Source organism: Mya arenaria, chromosome 13, assembly GCF_026914265.1.
Source record: "Mya arenaria isolate MELC-2E11 chromosome 13, ASM2691426v1".
In the NCBI taxonomy this organism is placed as follows: domain Eukaryota; kingdom Metazoa; phylum Mollusca; class Bivalvia; order Myida; family Myidae; genus Mya; species Mya arenaria.
The window spans coordinates 41,626,059-41,650,802 of record NC_069134.1 but is presented as its reverse complement, the minus strand read 5'-3'; the positions used below and the strand labels follow the sequence as shown (position 1 = coordinate 41,650,802).

Sequence of the window (24,744 nt, the reverse complement as noted above, 5' to 3'; positions counted from 1 at the left end):
TAAAAATCATCATAATGGCCAATTTCAGGGGAAATGTTCAGATTTTCATTTTTTTTTTTTTTTAAAAATCATGTTTTTTACCAAATCAGGGAAACAGGGGTGCCAAAAGAAAAATACATTAAAAAAGAAGTGCTTAACAAAGTAGTTTGTATTCACAATAGCTTAAGTTTGTAGACAATAATATACCCAAATATGGCAATATCATTCAAATACAAGAGGTTATATGGATGTTATTTTGAATAGCACTTCCATTCAAATGAATAAAGACTTCTTAAACAATCCTTCAGAATAATGACCAAAGCCAATGTATTTGCCAAATTCAACAAGATTGAACTTGGTAATGGCCCCAGACCCCTTTGTCTCAATTATGGGGCAAATAAAGCATTCCTGAAGGCCTTAAGCCTTAAGAAGAAAAGAAAAAAAAACCTGAAAGACTACTCTACTACACAGATGTTAGCTGAAAAAAATCATATAAAGGGGGAGTAAGTTTCAAAAGCCTGTAAATCAGAAAGGTGTGCTCAGGATGTTTCTACACTGTGCTGCAGTTACCTTCTCCATCAATTGATTATAATCTCTTTTTCGCTCCTCATTTAAAACTCTTCTGTTCTCCTCATAATTTATTGGAGGTTTTTGAGAAGCATTCTGAGGATGTTGGTACTTTCCCTTGGTAAAAGTAACATCAAAGTCAAGTATCAGGCCACAACATTATAACATGTCCAGTAAATTAGCTGCAAAGATGACTTACCTACCACAAAACATGCTTGCTGAATGGGGCTAACACGAAAATTAGGCAAAAGTTCAAACCCTCCCCCAACTAAATGTTTCAGTTTTGGACAATTTGAATAATAGTAAAAAATGAAGTAGGTAAGTTTATAATTATTTACTTGATTTTTCATTTGTTCTCTATGGGGCCTTTTCAATCTTGTTTGCAATATTTATTGCATGATACAGACACAAAGTGGTAAGTAAGTCATACATTTACATCACTGGACAAAAAATAAAACTACAAAAACTACACATGCAATATTTCTGATTAATAAAATCTTTCTAATCTAGCTTACACTATGTAATAAATGATCTTGATTATGTTCATGACAGCACACAATATACTCAAAACATTGTCAGACATTCCAAATATTCCTTTAAGGAATTCATTAATTACATACTTTGTACATTTATTAATTTGTCAAGAGACAATATTTAAAATTTACCAGCCTTATAGATGTTTGCTTGCAGCCATTCCGATCCCCTTGTTTCAACAGTCTATTTCTCCATCCCAATTTTGAGACACATTTAACACTTACCATTCTCTCAACTACTTTTAAACCAACCTGAATTTTATTTTAAGAATTATTTGTTTCCTTTTCATTATATAAAAGTATCTGCTCATAAACAGTATCACATATTTATCTATTTGTTCTTTTTAAAAAGTAAATCAGTTCAGTCAATGATGATGGGATGTTCCAAACCCCTACCCTCACCTCCAAGGATAGTTATTGGATTCTCCAAAATAATAATTGCAGTATCATGTACCTGAGTTATAGTAACTGTCCATTCAACATGCTCTCTGATATAAATTCTGCATTTTATTCCCATTCAACATGCTTTCTGATAAAAATTCTGCATTTTATTCTCATTCAACATGCTTTCTGCTACAAATTCTGCATTTTATTCTCATTCAACATGCTTTCTGCTACAAATTCTGCATTTTATTCTCATTCAACATGCTTTCTAACACAAAATCTGCAATTTATTCTCACTCAACATGCTTTCTGATATACATTCTGCATTTTATTCTCATTCAACATGTTTTCTGATACAAATTCCGCATTTTATTTCCATTCAACATGCTGTCTGCTACAAATTCTGCATGTCATTCTACCCAACTCACCATGTAATCCTGATAAGCCTTGCGGTCCTCTTGTTTGGCCATCTCATTGTTTCTGTCATAGTCGATCTGAGGCCCTGCAGCAGGGGCACCTGTTGGTTGGGCCTGGCGACGGGCCTCAAACTTCTGCTTCTCCGACTCTTTTTGCTATGGAAACAAATGTAAGAATTGACATTTCTGATGTGTTGCCAGTTATTTCTGATGAAGGTTCAGGCTCATGATTGGTATCAGGCTTTTTCCAGATTTATAAACGTGCAAGAAAAAAATATTATCATAAACCTGTATCTTGTTTTATTACTACAATAGGAAAGTTTCTTTGACATGCAATCTCATAAATATTTATAAATATGGGATACTGACATGCATTAAAATTTCAAAACATTGTAGAAATGTAACAAATAACTGCCTAAGTAAAGGCCTTAATTAAGTCCAACGACGTAAAATATCGGCGAACATGTTTAGACTAGTCTAGTACTTTACTGCAATTCTAAAATTAAAAATTGGAGCAAAAACAGCAAAACTGATTCAAGCAAAATCAAAATTGTTAATATGATACAATTGGCATATTATTTTAGGCAATAAAATGTAGATAATAATTCAAACACTCTGACATATGGGGATTTTGCTTTGTTTCAAGACATTTAACAGTTATCAGGAAAAGTAAAATAATTCTGAACACAGGAATTTATAACTTTCTTGAGTGGCCTGTTGTTAGGGAATCTGTCAAAGTGCTTGCAGTGTCCAAATGTCAACAGTTGTTGGATCTAGGGTTTTTTTCAGTTGAAAAAGGGGAATAGCACAATCATTATTAAAGCCACAGTTATGTACCTTGGTATACATGTCCACATTACCGCTGGTAACATGTGTATCAAGTTTCATATGAATATCTTGAGCAGCTTTTGAGTTATATATCCAAGATTAAATTGGCACAAGAAGCTGCCGACGTCAACGACAACAAGGCTATGACAATACCTCGACTTTTTTTTCTTCCAAAACCAGACAAGTTAAGATTATTTATGATTTAGTTAATTATTTTGCCAAAAGTGCTGGAAATTGTGTTGCTAAGCAGAAAAAACCATTCCAAAAAAAGAGTGCATAAAAACTGCTAAGGTATTGTGCAATTCTGTGAAGGAGGTCCTGAGAATTAATATTCTTTATTGTCTGTGAAAAGGGGAACCTCTTGGGGGGAGTGGGTAAGGTCAGGCATGAATTAAAAGGAAACTTAGTAAAGAAGATTGTTACTCTTATTATCGATAGGGATAAAACATAAAAAGTCTGTGTGCATATTCAGATTTAAACATTTTCAGATTTAAACATTTCAATAAATGACCGACTAAGTTTTGGTCAACATTTTTCCACATGTGCAGCTATGATTTCTACATTAAATGCTGAAATTAAATAAATAATTTGTCTACTCTAAAATGATAAAATAGTCAACTTCTTGAACCAGCTTCTATAAACAAGTACAACTTTGAGAATTATCTGAAATGGTAATTATTCAATTTTATACTCATCAAACTTATATTTGCTAACCTCATCAAATGGTCAATCAGACATATTTCTTCATTTCTGTTTTCATTTTGAATTCCAAATGACATAGAATTTTTTTAGAAAAAAAAAGAATAACTTGAAAAAAAACTGCAACAAAAAAATTTGAATTTTGACTGCTGTGTTATGTTTTTATTTATATTCCCTTTTCGATCAGAAAACATACCTGTTGTCATTTTGTAGAGAGTAGTTCAAGAAATTTGCTAAAAACTATTCTACCAAAAAGCAAAATTGCAATTTTTATGAACAAAAATATTTTCAATGCACACAGATACAGGAGAGCCGTCTATGGATACAAGTAATATACCTTTCTTAAAAAGTCATTATATTCTTTTTGTCGAACAAGATTTTGATCTTGTCGCTGTTTTTCATAACTTCCCAGAGTGGGAAATCCTTGTTCAGGTGTACCGACTCTATAATATACCCTGTCATGTGGCTGTTTTGGGAGGAAAGAGAGAAATCTAAACATAAATATTTAAATAAAAACACATGCATTGACAACTTACCTCTGAAATTGTTTATCATATTTATATATCTAAAGTACATGTATATATACTATATGTATACTTCTGTTTGCAAATAAACATAGCATTTCAAATTTTAAAAGCACTGAATATTATTCAACCAACCAAATACATTATATCTTTAAACCATGCTTGCAAAAAAACAGCCTGGTGACAAATGAAACTCTTTGAAGTGTTGAAACTGACTGCATAAAGCTGTTATTGGGTCGATTCCAATTGACCAAATCCTTGTAAAATGTCATTTTGATTTTTCTTTGTGGAACTTATTGACAACCAAGTTTATTTGCAAAACTAGTATATGACAGAATAATCAAATGCTGTGGAGCAATTCAAATTCTCCGAATCATAATGTAATTATTGTCCGAACATAATTTTTTTTTTTATATACCTCATGAATTATCATTAATACATGATTTCTCTTCATATGGAAATCTCAAAATATTTTATATAATTTCCCAGAAAAAAGAATCATGAATAATTTTCACAGCATTGATTGTTCTCGTTCAACAACATACTTGAGTAGGATCGACTACAACTACAGTTTTCTGAGTATATAACATGACCATGTATCTACCAATACAATTAAGTATTCATTGAAAATAAAAATGAAATGTATATATAATATTTACAATCTCACAGTCTAAAGAAAATACTTTACATTCATACTGGTAGTGTATGAAGCATTATATAAACTGCAAGGGTTTATGATGTCATTGTCATTATCAGTACTGCACTCTGATTGGATGAGCTTGACATCATTTAACCAATGGTATATGATGTTTCAATAATCAACTGTTCAGAAAAATGCAGTCAATCCTTAATTCTGTGAAACAACTCTTCTCAAATTTAGCTTCTCCTCCTATTTACCCCAAATGACTTTTATTCATAAAATAATCCTTATATTTCTCTTCTCTTTTGCCATGACCCCTACCTCGCTTGATATATGTGAACCAAATTCAAATTTTCTTAAATGTCGCTACAGTCCTTGAAAGTCTCACTGCATGGGACATAATTAGTATTCATGCAGTTACTTCTATTAATTGCCAATTAAGCAAACATTTAAAGTTAAAGTAACAAACCTTTTTAGTTCTCATGCCAAAGATATCGTTACTTTTGTTAATTGTATTTGCTTTTACCTGTTGTGGTCAAGCATGCAATAGAATCAACGCACTACCATTATCTTGGTCAAAAGTATTTACATAATTAGGCATGCAGATTAAACAATATTTTGTTTTATATTCAAACAATAATTTTTGTGAGATACGTCAGTAAAAATATACCCTAAGTTACCTGTTCAGACAGGGCATTTCTTATAACTGCAGGCTGGTATTTCAAATCAGAAGCAAAAAATAATTGAAAATATCTATATACATATATACATAATACAAATATCATAAGTACATTGATATGAATTCCCAGGAATAATATAATGCTGTTTCCACAGTGTCTTATAATGTTAACTATTTTTTCTTAAAGGGGTACGATATAAGTTGATGCAATTTTTTTTTTATTCTAATGCATTATTTATCTGTGTAACTCATTTGACGTTAATGATAACAACAAAAATAAGCGTACGATTTGTGTATACCGGGGTAGTTAAAAAAAATACTAGCCTTTACAAATGTGTTTTTATTTTCAATTAATATATAGCTACTTGGCTACAAATTCCCCACTTAAAAAGTGCCAAAATATTGCTTATATTTTTTATCAGAACCAAAGTCATACTCTTTATTTTGCCCATAAAAGTTATCATAAAATTTAGTAATGCATTAAAATTATAAAAAAAAGTTTTTGCATCAACCTATATTGTGCCTCTTTAAAACAAGTGTATTTATTTTTCTTTATACATTGTCACACACAGAAGAACAAAAAAATATCATACAAAATAATACTTTTGTGACATAACACTAAGACAGAAAAGGAGTGTTTTGTGACCGAAACATAATAATATTACATGTGCAAAGAATTAAATGATGATTACAATCGTACCATTTGTTTTGACGAAATATATCGGCTCTCCTGTGAACAAAGATGCCAACAATGTGATTTTTTTATTCTTGGAAATATCCTTTATAACGCATTAATGATAATCCAGTTCTCCAATCTAGGAAGACCCTTAAATCTCAGAAAAGGCCCTGCAACTTCAAAATGTCAACCCCAGTTTTGTGATTTTTTTCTATTTTAGAAGGAGAAATTTCATGTACAGAAAATTCCTATTTGCAAAGAATCAAAATCATAGCAGTGCTAAGCCATGCTGAAATACAGTGTATGCAAAAAAACCCTGAAGATTCCTAAGAAAAAAGTCAGAATAAGTGTTCAGCCCTACCCATCTTGTCCCTGTAAAGAAAAATGCCCATTCCCATGATCAAAACTGGGCTCAACCAGCCCGACCAATTTCCAAGAAAATCCTCTATTCTATGTCACCTTATCTTGTGCTTCAAATAGAACCTCATTATATCTGTTATGGTAGCGATCGGTCATTCGCTGTATTTCCGCTTCATAATCTGCCGCAGTTTGCGGGCCGTGAGTGACGGGTCGTGGCATGCTCCTTATAGCATGAGGTTCACTATCCCCCTATATTGTCAGCAATTTAAATAATAGACTCATGAAAACTATTTTTTGACATTGACATTTAATTTTCTGTTACTTTCAAAACTATTTTGATTATGACATTCAAAGAAAAACCTTTTCCTAAAACTTATGAACTCAATCAAAGCACTGAAAATGCTGAAAGACTGAGGTTTGTTTAAAAATTTGTAATTTATTTGAGCTTAATTATATTACAACTATGAGCTGCATGATATAAATCACTCTTGATATTTATGCAAAAAGCTTGAGTCTGTTTTTTTTGCTAGAAGCTAGTTCTGGTGTCCTTTTTGAGAGTCAAAGAGAATGTTCCCCTGATGAAACTCAGCTCACAACCTCTTGGGTAAGAAGCAGACATATTACAACTAGACCATTCAAACCCAAAATAGTATATGATATATTTTGACTTTTAATTTTATGAAAATGCCATATAAACTACTATGCATTAGAAACTATTACAATAGCAAACTAACCTCATGTAAAAGTCACATTCAAGTTTTATCACTTACTGCCACCATAAAATGTATCACTCGCTTTGCGTCGCGTGAGTGCGTATTATTATTTTTTTTAAGGTATAATAACTGATACATAATGTATACTTACTAATATATTGAACAACAAAGGATTTAATATGTGGAAATAAGTAAATATTATATGTTTGAAATACAAAATCTTCAAATGTCTGAGGAGCATATTTGAAAGTTGTGGAACTTACTTTGGTAAAACGAATTAAGGTGGTGAACTACAGAAAAACGAATTAGAGATTAACAGAGGCAATTGACATTTAAAATTCACACAAATGTTTACATTTTTAACTTTGAGAATCTTAATTGCTTTTTGTACAACTTGACTTATGCTCCTTTGAACATGGGTTTGATGTGAACAGTGCCTATCAAACAAAGGTCCTATCATTAACATGATGTAAGCAACGAATTTGATATCACAGGTTTTTGTAACTTAAGGAAGGATAGCCACACCAATGGTGATTATGTCATGTTAAAGTCATTGGTACATTAGTGATATCTCTATTTTTTGTGTAAATATATTTCATATGATGTCAAAAATTACCATACAACCTACCTCTAAATTGTCACTGATCAGATATATCAGTTATTTATAGAATCTTAAGGAGATTTTACAAACACAAACAAATGTCATGGTTCATATGTAGGTTCTTTATAGAATCTAAAGGGGATTTTACAAACACATATATATGTCAGGGTTCATATGTAGGTTATTTATAGATTCTAAAGGAGATTTTACAAACACAAACATATGTTAGGGTTCAAATGTAGGTTATATATAGATTATGAAGGAGATTTTACACAAACAGATACACTGAGCCTTTGTTGTTTCTTGCTGATAAACATTCAGATTACATATGAAGACCTATTTGTCACATTTTTCAATATTTATAATTAACTAGGAGTTATTGTCAAGTTACATTTAAACAGTAAACATTCATAGTTTTACAACAGAAGAAGATCCGTAAGAGCATACTGTTATTTTATCATACTTAAATCAACATGAGGAGTACAGTCTACATATTTTGAAACCTGTACGCACCTTTTCCTGCTGTCTCATCCAGTCGATGTGTCGTTCGTCTCGTAATTGCTGTTGTTTGTTCTCGTAACCATCGCTGTTTAATGGCAAACTCTGTAATGAAGGATATATCATTGTGTGAAAGCATTTTGAATTATCTATAGGGAAGGTAATGAGTGAAATGTAAAAACATTATCACCGGAACGATTGTAAATACACATAGGGCATGTGTAGCGTGGGCAACAACTCCTTCGTATGCAGGTTGAACACTTGTTTTTCTCAAATCAAAGTCAAAAATAGAAAAATATGTGCATATTCCAGCCTGGATACATGAGTTTTATCAAGTTAGTCACCTGAAATTGGTGAAATGAGTTTTCTTTGGGTACTTAGTAACTTAGGTTTTGAACAATATACAACAACTTGATTCACGATCATTGTAAAATCAGAAGTTTAAAATTAATTCAAAACATCACAAAATTTAAACCTCACTAATAAAAAATAATTTGAAAAGCAACATCTGTCACTGTAAGTGATGAATGCCCTAAAAATGGTACTTAATTGTGATTCAAAGGTCATCAAAATCTGTCCATAAAAGAGAAAGTTACAGTACAGACATGAGAAATTAAGCTGGACGAACACTAATGCACAGAAGGACTGGTGAGATTTTTATATGCCCACCTTTAGGCCATGAAAAAAGAACTTGCGAAATGGAAGCAATTTACAGTATTAATCATTAAAGTTAAGACTTACCGTTCCTCCCCCAAACTTGTCTCTCTTTGTGGACATATCCTGATCAAACTTGTGTGTGTCAATGAATCTGGCCATCTCCGGTTCTCGGCTATAGTCCATTGCTAAGGCAGCCATCTTTTAATGGTACAAGGCCTGAAAAAACAACAACATCATTTTAATATTTATCATTATTTAAGTCAGCATTGCTGGTTAAGCTGGTTTTCAACATTATTGTCAATGTTTAAGGGCCGGCCTGCTCATCCATCCATTTTTTCCTTAACTATTTGAAATGCTTCTTTTGATCTGGAAAAATGCATCATTTTCACTAGAATTTAGAATTTCAATTGCTTCAATAAATAGAAAGAGCAGACAAAAGAATGTGATCAACATTGTTTCATTAAGAAAACACAAAAAAAGTTATTGATCAGACAAGATCAATTTGAGATAATTTCTATAATTAAAGGGCGACAGTTACTCTTAAATGACTACAGCTATATGGCTTGTTATCAACCTTGTCCGAGATATTATCCCTATTGACATTCTGACTAAATTTAGTGATGATTGGATAGAGGCTTTAAAAGTAATCGATCCGACTAATACTGATTTGAGGTAATTTCTATAATTAAATGGTGAGAACTCTGGATCGATTCCAGCAACATAGCTGATCTAACAGTTCTGAGATATAATGCAAGTACCCATTCGGACCAAATTTGGTGGTGATTGGACAAAGGCTTCTTAAGTTATTGAGGGGATAAGTACAATTTTAGGTTATTTCTATCATTAAAGGGAGATAACTCTCAAGTGACCGCAGTGATATGGCTGGTTATCAAACTTGGCAAATATATTATTCCAGTTCACATTCTGGCCAAATTCAGTAATGATCGGACAAAGGCATCTAAAGTTATTGAGGGGACAACATACTTGGTGACACCTGCCCATCTGCCTGCCCACATGCTGCAGGTAAAACTAAAATATGTTTCGTTTTTTTTCTTAAAATGGGCGTATAAAAAAGTACAGTTTAAGCCTTGGGAATAGGGCCAAATTTCAGCCCAAAATTGGTAAGAAAAAAAACACTGTTTAAATTAACCTAATGGAATTTTATCTCAAACATATTCATAAGATGTACAAAAATTTAAATACTATTCATCCTAACGAAACTTTGGAATAATAAGTTTGTTTTGTTACATTAACATAGTTGACGCAAAACAAACAGCTAAATCCTATGAAATGTTCAAACTCAAATAAGCTTAAAAATCTAAGTAAACACTTTAAGAAAGTTTAATTTATGTTCAAATAACATTATGCATTATTTGTCATGGAAGTCTTTTCAAGTTATATAGATAGACCACTTGAAAAGAACATGTTAAAATTCTTTTCGATGTGAATAATTTGTACAATCTGAGACCCTGTGCAAATAGTGCCATTCTGTGATAAACATTTCTTTATTATTTATGGCACGAATATACAGTTTTTAGGATATGCCATAAATGGTATAAACAATATACTTGTAAATTTACATAAGTGATCGATAGATAGATCACTATCACAGATTCCTTCACCTTAAAGGCAAAGATCCCTGTTGTTATAAAGAAAGAGAACAGTCTCAGGGATTAGCTGTATTTTACCATCACTGATTCAAATATTTGAGGGCTTCATACATGTAGTTGATTTATCCAGATATATTCCCATTAATCAATGGTCAAAGCTTATTTCCAAAGACTTTCAAACATGTTAATGTACAAATATATTTTATCAGGGTCTCAGACACACAGTGTGCTGCAATAATAATCATGGAACTTATATATCTTAAACAGTAAAAGTATTCATTAGCTTAAGAAGGATACCTAATCTCAGGGAGCTTTGCCTATAACTTTTAAATGTTGACTTTAACACAGAAACAACGAAAGCCAACACTTATCTTTTTAGTAAAAAAGGAGCATAAATTGACAATTATTTTAAGCCTGGAAAGGTATTAAATATGCAACTTAAGTCAATCTTAACTTCATACATCATTGAATTCATTCACTCCATTGATCAGTTATTGATAATAAGTAATCCGATTAGCTACATCGTTCTTAGATCCAATTAAGACTAATATTGAGCTATAGGCCTTGTTAAACATGTTAAGTGTCATTGATTGCAAAATGTGCACAAGTTACAATCATACGAAAATCTTGAACAGATTCTGAGTTACATTTTGCATTATGATGCTTTAACATCAAGGCTATTGCAATACCTAATATGCTTAGTATAATTCCTTGAAAAATAGACAATCTAAAAACTTTTTTTTTTCCATTAACTATTTTCAGTCACATCAAATTCTAAGAAATGTGATTTGCTCCAGTACTTTTATTAACTATCATCTGAGTTGGAGACTTTAGCTCTGAAAACTGAATACTTAAATGTCTATGATATAACTTGAATTTTGACAAAAGATATGTGCTTGATTGAAGAACAGATTATTTGTAACAGATACAGCAACTTTTATAGGTGCACAGCCAAGGTTCCGCAGTTAATTTGTGACTAGAGGGGAAACAATCTGAAATCTTTGTTCCGTTAATAGCATTTTTACAACGCAATTAAAATATGTCTTTCTGCGTCTGAGTCTTAAACTCACGGCATTTGACCAGCGGTTAGATTCAAACTATCGTTTTTCCAGTTTGTCTAAATCCATGATTAGTTTTACAAACATGTACAATTAAAACTCAGTCTTCAAGCCTACAATGTCCATTTAAGTCTTTCAACCTTATTTAATGAACCTCTTTTGTTTCATATAGACTTCATTGAATCCTAAACGATATTGATAATACAGCATGATTTTGCAAAAGAATGCAAACAAAATAGTTTATCCAATCAGTTAACTATTGATTCACAAATTCTGGTCACTGATTAAATTACAGTTTTGTCAATAAAATGGGGGAATGGACATTAATGATTGTAATAAATAATTATGATCGTAATCATATTGTAAACATCTATCATATTAAATGCTTCTGTATTTTTTAAGGAACAGAATAATTGCAGAAATATTGCAAAAGATAATTTTCCTATAAAAAACAACTTTATATGAAATATGTTCTTATTCTAAAACAAATTATTTGCAAAATATCCTTTATTTTTTTAAGGAACAACATAATAAGTGCACAAACGGTAAAATATAGTGTTGCCTAATTTCTTTTTTATATGAATAAGTCCTTTTCTAAAAAAAAATATGTAATAAATTCCAACAGTATGTAACTCAGTCATTTTTTTTTTTGTAGAAAATTTATAAAAAATAAATAAATATAATATGATGCCTATTCTGCCACAAAATTTAATAAGTCAGAGGTTTTTACCTTATACCTTGGAAAATAAGCTTACGGTAGTTTTACCCCTTAAAATACAAACACTTGTTTTAAAGTTCAGAATAGGAAATAAGTATACTTTTAATACAAATCAGAGTACCATTCCTGTTTAATTACAAAAAACAATGGACTGTTAAAAAAGCATACCCAATATATTCCAATAACAATCTGTCACAATAATAAAGTAATCAATACATTCAAAACACTTTTGTTTTCCTCAATTCCTGATAACGCCGAACCACTAAAAGATCTTATTCAACATTACTCATGCTTGAAGATAGATAAAGGAATAACAAACAACTTTAGGTAGATTAGCGCTGAAACTTGGAAGAAACTAATTTAGTTATATTTCAAAGTTTGCGCAATTAAATTTATGTTAATTTGTTTTTATATTTTACAACTCCTTGAATGATTGCTTTTTGAAGACCTCTTCATTGCAAATAAAAATTATTCATGTTATTTATAGTTAAATCTTGGTTGATAATGCTTTATACAAAATATTTTATTGATTATTTCTCATTTAAAGCAGATGATTCTATAAATTAAAAAAAACACACACTTACAAATGATAAGCTACAATTGTCTCACGCAGTGATGTTTAATAATTCATACCTTTTTATTTTTATAAAAACTCACTAAATAATATTTTTTTATCTGTTTAACAAAATTTCTAACAAATTTTGATATTATCAACGATATATCCCTTCAATGTCCATAAGAATTCCAAATTATTATTTTTTATTTATTCTTTACCTATAATTCTCAAAGATAAGTTCCACGTAAGGTAGCTCCAACTGGCTTAGTACTTTTAATCAGCAAAAGTGACAAAAAGTAATAACTAACAGGTACTGTTTCGGTCATCGCTATGGACAACAAATCCGTAAGTGATCTATTATGTACATCCAAATGGACATCTTAAGTCCTTTTGATGTGTCCGTGTTTATTTTGCTGTTAAGACCACTATTCACTGGATCAGAAGTTATCCAGAGAGTAAATCTGGTACGTTGTCCATCCTTCTTGTAACATAGTTTTAAGTATACTTAAAGTTTTACTGTATTTGAATACAATTTGACCAAAGATTACTCAGGATCAATAAGCTGTAACTGATAAAAGAATCCGAGAGTTGATTTTATATTAATTTGTATAAAGTACACAAAATTAAACCTGATTTTATACAAACACTTATTAAAGTGTAAGTAAAGATGCTTTCATTTACTGTTTACCGTTCAGTGAAGATTGTTTACAATGGTGCAAAACCACCGCACCAAAGACATCAATTCATGCTTTTCATTTTATATACCTGCTTCAATCTTCTTCAAATGTTGAAGTTGTTGCAGACATAATATAACTTATTTTGTATTGCTTTATCAAACATGGTTGTGTAATAAAAAGTTGTTTTGCATTTTTTTTGTAAATTTCTGTGTGAAAAAATAGCAAGGGTTTTACTTAAGAAATTAACAACTGTTATTAGCATTTTCTGGAAAATCAATGTGGTATATTTGTAGAATAAAACATCAATTTGGTGTGGCCTTAAAGCTGCACTCTCACTGACTGAACATTTGGACAACTTCTTTATCTTTTTGTCTTTGAACGAGCCAATATATGCAAAAATGCATGGAAACCAGTCTAAAAGACAGCTGACAAAAAATAAGATCGCAGATTTTTACATTTAAGTTCAAAAATTGATGTTTGATGCATTTTTCATAAACAATTAGTAATGCTTATAGCCATTAAACATTACTTTTCAAACGGAAATATGAAAATCTGCGATCTGATCCTTTGTCAGCAGTCTTTTATCACTGGTTTGCAAATATTTACGCAAAATTTTGCCCATTCCAAGACAAAAAAAAAAAAAAGTTGTAAAAACGGTGAATCTGTGATAGTGCAGCCTTAACAGAAGCCATATTTTACACTTAATAGATTTGTAACATATGTATTGAATTATAACATTCTAGGAACATCAATTATGTTTTTTTAATGAGAGCAAACATCTGGAAGAACATGTACATGCTTTATGCTGGCAGTGTGACTGATCAGAGGTGCATCACACCACATATTTATTTTTTGTGGGCAGAACCAGAGGTATTTCTGAGGCTAAGAAAAATGCTAACAGTCTTAACATAAGATCAACCATTACAGAGACTAGATGTAAAGAAAAAGTATAAACACAACTGTAACTAAAAACAAATTGAAATATGAACTCAGAAAAACACTAATACTATTACCATTTGATGGTCTCATAGCTTTAAAATATTCACAATGTAAATTCACTGTTTATGATATGTAGTCTTTTTTGAATAGATAAACACTTAAGATTGTTGTTATTTATCAAATTCCGAGTTTTATTGAAGATGAAAATATTCCAAAAAGAGACAGAAAAAAAATTCTGCATTATGATATAAAGGTATAAATATTCAAATGATCGCCAACAAAAGAGTAGTGATTTTTCCCAGTAAGGATATCAGAAAGTGGTCATAAATAAGTTGGATATGTATGGAAGGCTGGTGTCAAATTACTCATTTTGACCATCATCACTATCTGATGTAATTGCTGAGTAGTCTGACACACAATGTGGATAAATTACACACAAAAAATAGTAGTATTTGTAAAGAGGCCCAATTTCGGCCATTTCCCAATTGATTTCCCCCATTTTATAGTCCCTTATTTCCTAAACATTCCATTTAGTTTTATCATCATGGAATCAAATTAATTTTAATTTTTCCCAATTTGAACCATTTATCCCAACATGAAAAAGCCAGGGCTCTTCCCATTTTTTTTAAAATAATGTTTTTGCTCAAAAAGATCTGATAACTGTTCAGCTATTTTTTACATATAGACCTTAGATGTAATATGAAGGATGTCATATTAAAAAAAGAACTTTCCAAGCACATATGTATTTTAACCAATTAGCAATATCCATTCACATAATGATAATCCTATAGATCAATGACTAGGCCATTTAAAGAGGATTATTTGGTCATGTGTACAATATGTTATGTTAATATTGTTTATCAGCAGATATATCTATATATTGAAGGCATTGTATGAAAAATAGGTAAGATTTACACACTAGCCCCGACTGCATGCGAGAGACTTGATATAAGTAAGATCTACATGTAATTCTTTTATGGTTCCTTTTCTAGGAAATTGCAGAGAAGTAGTAGATGACAGATTATGACAACAGCAGTACGAAAGATGTGGATACAATTTATATAAGTAATCTAACAAAAACAAAGCATTGACATGTACATTGTTTACAAAACAAATTTTAAAAATAAGGTTTCTTTTCAAAAGAGCGTGGTTAGCAACGACATATGTTTTCGCGATTATTATCTCATTATGTAGCTATTACACAAAACATTGAACAAAGCGTATGGTTTATAAATACCTTGAATGTCCGTATGGTAAATAAATGACAATGGTCCAATTTGAATTAGAAATTAACGTTTGAATGTTTCTATGACATTGTTTTCTTGCTCCAAAATGTAAACTTCCGGTTAGAAAATGAACGCGCACCTGCCTCGAACACTAAAACTCGGATTCAATATATATAATAGCACAATTACGGCATAATTCCAAATCACAACAAGTTGTTTACATGTATTATTATTGAGAGATATGCTTTACTTTAGATTTAGATCATCATCATCATCATCATCATCATCATCATCATCATCATCATCATCATCATCATCATCATCATCATCATCAAAAACAAAAAACCCACCACCAACACCACCATCATCACCACCAACAACAACAACACCAACAACCCCACCACCACCACCAACAACACCATAACTTTCATCATCATCATCATCATCATCATCATCATCATCATCATCTTCATCATCATCATCATCATCTTCATCTTAGTCATCATCATCATCATCATCATCATCATCATCATCATCATCATCATCATCATCATCATCATCATCATCATCATCACCATCATCAACAACAACAAAACCACCACTAACACCACCAACAAAAACCACCACCACCATCACAACTATCATCATCATCATCATCATCATCATCATCATCATCATCATCAACATCAACAACAACAACAACAACAACAACAACAACAACAACAACAACAACAAAAACACCACTAACACAACCGACAAAAAACACCACCACCATCACAACTATCATCATCATCATCATCATCATCATCATCATCATCATCATCATCATCATCATCATCATCATCATCATCATCATCATCATCATCATCATCATCATCATCATCATCATCATCATCATCATCATCATCATCATCATCTTTTATGTTCAACTAACAATGCAGGGTCACGCTTGTCCATCGACGCACCGTCCTGACTTGATGTAATAGTGAGGGAGGGTCCCAAGTACAACGTTAAAGCAGGATTAAAGTATTGTGTATTTTCTTTAATTAAGGGCAGGACTCATAAGTGCATCCAAGGTGGGAGCTGTGTCCTGCCTCTTTGGGCGCTGGTTCCACTGGATATTAGTGGAAGGGAAGATCGACTCCTTCAGTAATGCCGTCCTGCAGTATGTAACAATTCAATGTTGCTCTTTGATTTACCTTTTGCTGACCCATTCTCTTTGGGTTTAAGAACTGACTGGGTATCCCGATAAGGTTGTAGACAAGTCCCCAAGTACTTTGAGTCCGGGTTCCGGGGTTTAAAGTAAATAAGTTTTCCTTATCGGGCTTACTCGTATTAAAATTGCAAGACATTTTCGTTTGGTTGGTATTCATTTTGATTTTGTCTCGGTTATTGTCATTCTTATATTTCCTGAAATATATTTAGTTTTCCATCTTTTCATACATTTCCACTAACTTCTTAATATCCACTCTGTCTGCCAGAACGTCCGGCTGAAAATTTGAACAAATTCGTACCCAGCTCGTTCACACCAAAACGTATGCTTTACTTACCAGCATAAATTATAGAATATCAGACACCAATTAAAGTGAATTAAATAAGCAAACATTTTCGCATTTTGAAGGTGTAAATCAGTACAAGTTAAAATGTTAATTTCACCATTGATAATTTCACATTTTAACTTAATAATTCAGGTCATCATGTCGGGTCATGGCCACAGTCATGGAAGCTGTGAGGGGGATCACGACCACGTCACCGAGGCAGACCGTGCAGCTGCGTTTAGCTTGTACTTGAAAATCAACACTGACAGGCAGGGATAAAATAATGAAATATTCTATAGTTTTTATATTTTTGCAAGTCACCCATGATTAAAATTATACATGATTTTAAACAAGGTATTTCCAAATGTGGCAATTCTTAAAAGAATGAAAATATTCGTTCATTGAAACATTTGATTATTTTATTACAAAAAATAATAATTTAGTGACATTTTCCTTATTTTTTAAAAACCTAACTAAAGACCGAATCACTTAAAAAATATATTAGACTGTGTTTTCATTTTTATTCATTGTTGAATACAGAATTTTACATGGAGCTGGTTATTTATTTCACATTATTATAAATTTATGACATGTATAATCATTACAATGATGGATTATAAATTAACGCTGACAGGGTCCAGTGTTTGAATGAAGCTGAGGAAGGGTCCGCAAAATATGTCTTCAAACCCTGGGACCAGAGAATGGACAAGGAAAAGGTTAGCTAAAGAACTTCAGCGAACACGTTATATATTACCTTTTTGGACGTGTTAGCTGAAGAGAACGTCGTATCCAAACCCTACCAGAATTCTTGACATTTTCAAATCCAAAAAACGCTTTATAGATAGTTAATTTATCATCTTAATAGATCCGATTATAAGCATTCCTTAACTAGGTCATAGTTGTGTTGAAATTTAATCACATGATAACAAGATTTTCAGAAAATACCCATGTGACCTACATTTGACCTCACACATGTAGTGTTTATTTTGCTGTTATTTTTTCTATTTCGAATAATAAGTAAATAACTAATAACAAACTTGGAATAATTTATTGTATTTACTTATCAAAAGGTATTTTCAACCTTACTGCAATTGGATTCAACTAAATGAACAATGTGAATCTGATGCTATAAATAGAATCCAGCGACGTCATCATGGTCATGTGATTGCAGAGTCATTCAATTGCATCATCATACTCAGTTGATTCTGGTTGACTTTTATATGAGGGTTTCGCCATAACTTTAATGTGTTGTAAACATCAAAAAAAAAATATCAACATTAAAGTTATGGAAGCCAGAACAAGGAAAAGGTGATTCACAGGTGTTTTTTTTCAGAACTTATTATATGCTTTTGGTAGTTAACAAGATTCATCAATTTGATATTTTTCACTGTTTTGAAATTTAGGCCTGCTCTTGGTTCTAAATCAGATGTCAGCACACCCAGGGCTGGGACACAATTTCAACAAGTCTTTTCGAAATCACATCATTTCTGCATACAAATTGGCACGTTTTTCTAAAAAAGTGTTATATACTGACTTTAAATTCCAATGTTAGGCATGTAATAAAAAGAAAATGTAAGATAGCAATATATTTCACCTTGTGAACACCAAAATTGTATCCATTTTGTAACGCATGTTCTCAAAAGCGCAGGAAAACAGGTGCCCGTAAGTTGTTTATTTCCTGTTTTATGAAACCGAAAGTAGACTGCATATCCTCCTGGTTAGCACTTCATTTAAAGCCTGGGAAAATATCTGGTGGTTTTATTTTTTCAAGAAAATGCAGAAAAAAACAAACCATGTCAAGTAAAAAATAGGTCTTGGCAGTCAAAAAAGGTACATTTTCCCCCGACGTTAAAAACGACTAAAATAGCCCCAGATATGCTCTAGAATGCACCACAGACGTCCCCATTTAAAAAAAATTCAGGGGGGGGGGGCATGCCCCCGGACCCCCCTAGTGTGCGTTGACATTATGACGAGTGTCCCGGAATCGACCCAAGAAAATATGGCATGTATGATGTATTTCACAAGTGGATTAACAGCACTTGTTAAAAATAAATTTTGGTACTCACTCGATGAAATTATCCTCTATATCATAATTTTATGTGTTGTTATGAGGATTTAAAGCCAAAAAATAATCACATGTGACTCAATATTCATAAAGATGTTAACAGCCAGATAATACTATAATTTGCTAAATGAAAAAAGGCAATTCTTTGCTTGGGAAATGTTCTTTTTAAAGATCTGTAATAAAATTTGTTCCACAATGTAGTGTTGTTGAGAAAAAAAAGTGATTGAGGCCAGACAAAATATAGTTTAAGCTAATTTTTATGTTGGATCAGGCCGTTTTTACAAGTGTTGGTGTGAATGAGATTCTATCTGTTCTTTTTTGTGGCCTTGTATGTATGTATGTATTTCTTTAGACCTTACGGTCAAGAAAAACCCGTGAAAATGCAAGCACTTATTTCCAATAAGGTCCTTTGTTTTTGCTGAAGGGACAGCACGCTGAAGAGACAGTGGTGGGATTCAAGGAAGTCCGGGTGCTATACCCTAGCTCTTTTTCCAAGAGACCCCTTGGTTCTTTTACGTGCTCGGTGTAAAGCACGAATACACGGGTACAACTTCCGTGGGTTAAAACAGTACTGAGTACACCACTTTTCCAAGCACTAACCTTTAAATGCCAAGCGTCAGGCAAGGGAGCTACTTGTACCAACTTTTAACATCTTTTGGTATGACGCGGCCAGGGATTGAACCCAAGACCTACTGCTCTTTAGGCGGTTGCTTAACCACTAGGCCACGGAGACGGCCTTAATTATGTTATATAGTATCATTGCTGTGTATGTTATGATATTGTATACAAATAATATTATTATAATTATTGTCTTTAGTATTCGCTAAATTCTTTTTTTCTTTTACAGTTTGTTGAAAGTGACTGTGATGAGGAATTATTGTTCAATATCCCGTATGTATTGTCATCATCTCTTTAAGGGACTGTATTCATTACATTTTTATACATACAATTACATGCATAATGAGGATTTAAATTTACTTTCTTGTTAATACTATAATTTCTGTTTGGCATCTGATATCTGAATAAAATTTCTCCATGAGCCGTGAAAGCATACCTGCTTTCTAAAAATAAAAGGTTGATGTATTGTCATATTTCCATTGGCATAGACAAAGTACTCTGGATTTATTATTTATTCATGTTTACAACTTACCCCAGAAAGAAGGGGGGAGTGGGGATGTCATATATTTATCTCAAAACATATTAACAACATAAAATAAGCAAAAATTAAAATGTCATATTAGGATCAGACGAAAGAAAAGAAGTTAAAGCTGAAAACTTTTCAGTCTGAAAATATTGGCAATGTTGAAACAACACACACTTCCCATTAGTGAAATTTTTCAGTATGGATGCTGAATTCAGTATTTCATGGATATTTTACTCACATCTTCCGCATTATGTTATATTTTCATAATATTACATCTTTTATTGTTTACATCAGTAGTTTATGATACAAAGTCAATTAATATTTTGTTCCAGATTTACAGGGTGTGTGAAGTTAAAAGGAATAATTCTGATAGGAGGAGAGGAGGACACGCATCCAAACAAAATGAAAGTGTGAGTACAGGGTATCAATTTTAGGCTCACACTGTCATGCTTTCACAGGGTACCCAAGGTCAGGGAAAAGTCAGGGAATTTTTTTAATTGGTCCGGGAAATTTGGGAAATGAGCAGAAAACAGGGGAATTTGGAAACTTAGATCTAAAGCCGAGGAAACAATTTGTGAAATAGCAGAAAGAATGTACTGGTAATAAGGCTAAGGTAGTTTCTTCCTTTCTGGTTAATCCAAATACTTTAAATTATGGAGGATGGAGGGCAACATTATTTATTATGTTCATAGATGACCAATTAAGCTCCTATGAACACCTATGAATAAGTTCGGTTAGGTAAAATTTGGATTTGGTAAGGGAAAAGTCAGGGCATTTCATTTTCTATTCTTTGTGGGAACCCTGAAAATCCCTTAGTCCAATATGAATTTTTAAGCCCCCCTTCGAAGAAGAGGGGTATATTGCTTTGCAAAGCTTGTCAGAGTGATAACTCAACAATTCCTGGACGTATGGTCATCAAACTTGACATGAAGGTTGGGCCTGACCAGTAGATGACCCCTATTGATTTTAGGGCTCATCGAGTCAATGATCAAGGTCACAGTGACCTTTAATGGTTAGAGAATTTTAAAGCTTGATAACTCAACAATGCCTAGACCTATGGTCATTAAACTAGATATGGAAGTTGGACGTGACCAGTAGATGACCCCTATTGTTTTTGGGGGTCATCCGGCCAAAGGTCAAGGTCACAGTAACCTTTAACGCAAAAAAAACAAAACAAATCATCTCCCAGTGATATATCAACTATGCCTGAACCTATGATCATCAAACTTGACATGGAAGTTGGGCCTGACCAGTTGATGACCCTTATGGTGACCAGCTGATGACGTCTATGGATTTTGAGGTCATAGAGTCAAAGGTCATGGTCATTACACACTCTATTCTCACACTTTGAATGGTCATAATCTTAAAACTGCCTCAACGGCATCCAATGTCAGTGAAAAATCAGCTGTCATTTCGGTCCATGCATATTTCATTCAATTGTCCATTCGGGGGGGGGGGGGGATGGGGGGGGGCTGCTCAAATACCTGATAACTATGCTCGGTTGACATATGACTCGGTTGAAATCAACTCAAATATTTTTGTAGCAAAGCATACACGCCAAACTACAGTTTTGAACAGTTCGCCAAAGATTCACCTTGATTCATGCAGATGCTGGTACAAATGTATTTACGATCAAGAATCACCACAATTTTCTAAATTCTCTGCAATTATAGAAATAGTCAAAATCATGAGCCAGATTTTACTTCATATCTCTGATATATGTATTTGTTCATGTATGCCAGTTTATGTATATGTCATAAAAATCTTACCCTCTTTACTCATTCAGATATAAGAATCGTCCCAACATGACGTTTGACGACACTGGGTGTGCACCTGACCAGGAGTTTGAGCTGCACCCTGACCCTAGTGGAGTCCTGGAGTATTCTACAAAGTAAGAAGAGCCTGACCCTCGACGATTTAAATGTTGTTATAAAATTAAATCATACATTAGAGCATACAGAGTTTGAACTACAGGCTGACCTCAGTGATTAATGGAACATGTTCAATTTGTTAGTAATGTGTTCAAGTTTTAATAGCACAATGTGTTCTACTTAAGGACAATTTGGTTTAGTTATGCACAATGTGTTCATTAAAGTTCAAGATTAGCACGCTGGGTTCAAGTTTAGCTCAATGTGATCATGTTTAGAACAATGTGAGCAATGTGTTCAAGTACAATGTGTTCAAGTTAAATAAAGTTTAAAGCAATGTTTAGTACAATGAATTCAAGTTTGGTGTAGTGTATGACCTTTTGAAATCGGAGGAACCATATTAGAGCCTAAGTGTATTTCACATGTCTTGTGGCAAAAATGAAGAGCTTTAACTAATTGCTTATCAAAAAATATAATTCTTAGTTAAGTGATGATTGTTAACGGATATAATTGTTGCTTTCAGGGTGACGAGGTTTAACCAGTGTGAGAGTATTTCCCTTCATTTTCCCACCAACTTTGGTGCTGAAACCACAAAGGTCTACTACATTGGGCTGAAAGGAGACTTTACTGAGGTACATGTATGACTTTATAATCTAAAAACTGTGGATGTTCAAATTCGGTGATGCTCTTTTAGGATTATTACAGAATTTCTTATTTTGTTGTAACTCCAATTTTAAATACACATAGCTTTTGACATGAAAATGAAGTCAGCACAATTGTTCATTTTAAGCACATTTAGTTCAGAATTGGTCACAATGCAGAACAGCATGCGAGCGAATATAAGTGCAGTCACAGTCTCTTACTACAATGTTGCACCTTTCCGTGCTGTTTTTTTTTTTTAATTTGCAAAAGTGCCCTCCTGCATTCATATTACATCAAGAAATGAAAAAAATGCCATCAATCCTTATATGTAAATTTTGAGCAATTAGTAGAATAATTTCAATCAAATAACTTACCTTTGTTTCTGCATTTATTTGTATAGGCACATCGACACGAAGTTACCATCTGTACATACGAAACTACGCCAAATGCAGCTGATCACAAAACAAACTTAATGGATAACGTTACTCATCAAATACAGTGAAAAGATGTGCATGAAAACCTTTGGAGATATACAAAGTTGTTTGTAACTATTTGTGCTGTTAGAAAGATGCAATATATTAAGTTTATTTAACGTACATTATTGTTTCTTGTCTTAATCTGTCAAAAATGAAATGTTGAGCAAATTAACATTTTGACAGACTGCTACTAAATTAACATAATCAGAAAAGTTCAATCAGCATTTATAAATCTAAAAGCGTGAATTTTAAGATTCATTTGTTCATGGTATTCAAGATCAATGTTGAATGCTAGGTTACATTTGTATTTTGAATATTGTGTTTATAATGGCGCCATTTGTATAATTCTTGATAATTTATTCACATGTTATATTTTGGCCAGTTTGAACATTGAAATTACTTGATTTGGCTCTTTTTTAAATGGGGGCTTGCTATCAATTGAAAAACCCATTTATAAAGGCTGTTTATTTTTTTATATCTGTATGCAAATCGTATAAAAAAATTGTTTTTATCTGTCAAATTAATTAATAAAATTAAAATTGAAAATAATTATTTTTGCATCAACCTATATTGTGCGTCTTTAATCGTTAATATTGGATAAATATTGGCCAATCAATTTATATTCTCGCTACGTTCGACAACATTTTTTTTTATAACATTTTATACAACTGGCTGCTGTTGACCTTGAATTGTAGTGTACATGTAACTGTATTAACCATGATTGATGAGAAAGGGATATGCATTATGAAGATCTTTAGAGTGTTTGTGTGACATCTGTGTAATGTGTATTTTTACGCTGGTTTTACCATGACCATGTCTCCTGTGCAAAATGGGTTAGAAATTATTTGTGGGAAGTTTTGTGCAATTGTTGTATGTTTTTTACAGAAATAAAAGATGCCAACCAACTAAATGAGAAAGGCTTTCTTATTCTTCCTCAAATGTTCCATACATGATAGATGTGCCTCTTTAATCTTGCTCTAAGAGTCATTATGCTGCCATATTTGGCTTTGAACTGTGCTCTTAAATTTGTGATATCATAATGGACGCAAATTAACAATACCACTTGATGCACAAACTTGGTACATCTCTTACAGCCTGGGATTGACCTATAACTTACTTGGCATGACTCGTAAACAACTTTGCTTACAGTCGTGTTTTACGCAAAATGTTCATCTCCACTCAGCTTGTGTTACATGACTACAAAGTCTATTAATTGAACGTCTTGAGATATGGTAATATCAATAATGGACAACAATTTAAACACAATCTTTTGTCAGTATGCTTTGCAGTTGTCAATGTCAAGATTTAAACTACATCATGGAAACACTTGTAGAACACATTGCACAGCATTGCATATCTATCCAAAATGACTAGATGAAACGGTGCACAAGTTGTGCAAGCTGCTTGCTATCAATTGCTATACAATTAACTCCAATGCAACAGTGCGCTAGCAGATAGCGCCACCTAGATCTA

The 24,744-nt window shown here is 32.5% G+C and overlaps 2 protein-coding genes across 38 annotated transcripts in view; one reads left to right on the top strand and one right to left on the bottom strand.

The window, feature by feature from the left end:
• Positions 1-15,688, bottom strand: part of LOC128213611 (trichohyalin-like) — a 46,375-nt gene extending 30,687 nt beyond the window's left edge. For 18 of the 37 annotated variants that reach the window (XM_052919517.1, XM_052919520.1, XM_052919525.1 and 15 more), the window contains exons 1-7: positions 12,309-12,456; positions 8,839-8,970; positions 8,113-8,202; positions 5,950-5,979; positions 3,744-3,872; positions 1,892-2,035; positions 550-663 (exon numbers count right to left, since the gene is read on the bottom strand). In XM_052919517.1, the coding sequence (XP_052775477.1) occupies positions 550-663; positions 1,892-2,035; positions 3,744-3,872; positions 5,950-5,979; positions 8,113-8,202; positions 8,839-8,952 (621 nt within the window). In that variant the 5' untranslated portion in view covers positions 8,953-8,970; positions 12,309-12,456. Of the gene's footprint in view, positions 1-549; positions 664-1,891; positions 2,036-3,743; positions 3,873-5,250; positions 5,284-5,949; positions 5,980-6,384; positions 6,535-8,112; positions 8,203-8,838; positions 8,971-12,152; positions 12,270-12,308; positions 12,457-15,549 lie in introns of those variants that run through there. The other 19 variants (XM_052919543.1, XM_052919553.1, XM_052919551.1 and 16 more) reach the window with 11 other exon arrangements.
• A 1,139-nt stretch (positions 15,689-16,827) lies between these two features.
• Positions 16,828-24,180, top strand: LOC128213073 (PITH domain-containing protein 1-like). Its single transcript, XM_052918589.1, has 8 exons — positions 16,828-16,899; positions 17,230-17,345; positions 17,711-17,792; positions 19,989-20,032; positions 20,618-20,695; positions 22,072-22,176; positions 22,677-22,785; positions 23,196-24,180. Exons 2-8 carry the CDS (start codon positions 17,236-17,238, stop codon positions 23,295-23,297), a joined length of 630 nt encoding a protein of 209 aa, XP_052774549.1. The 5' UTR covers positions 16,828-16,899; positions 17,230-17,235; the 3' UTR covers positions 23,298-24,180.
• The last annotated feature ends 564 nt before the right edge of the window (positions 24,181-24,744 follow it).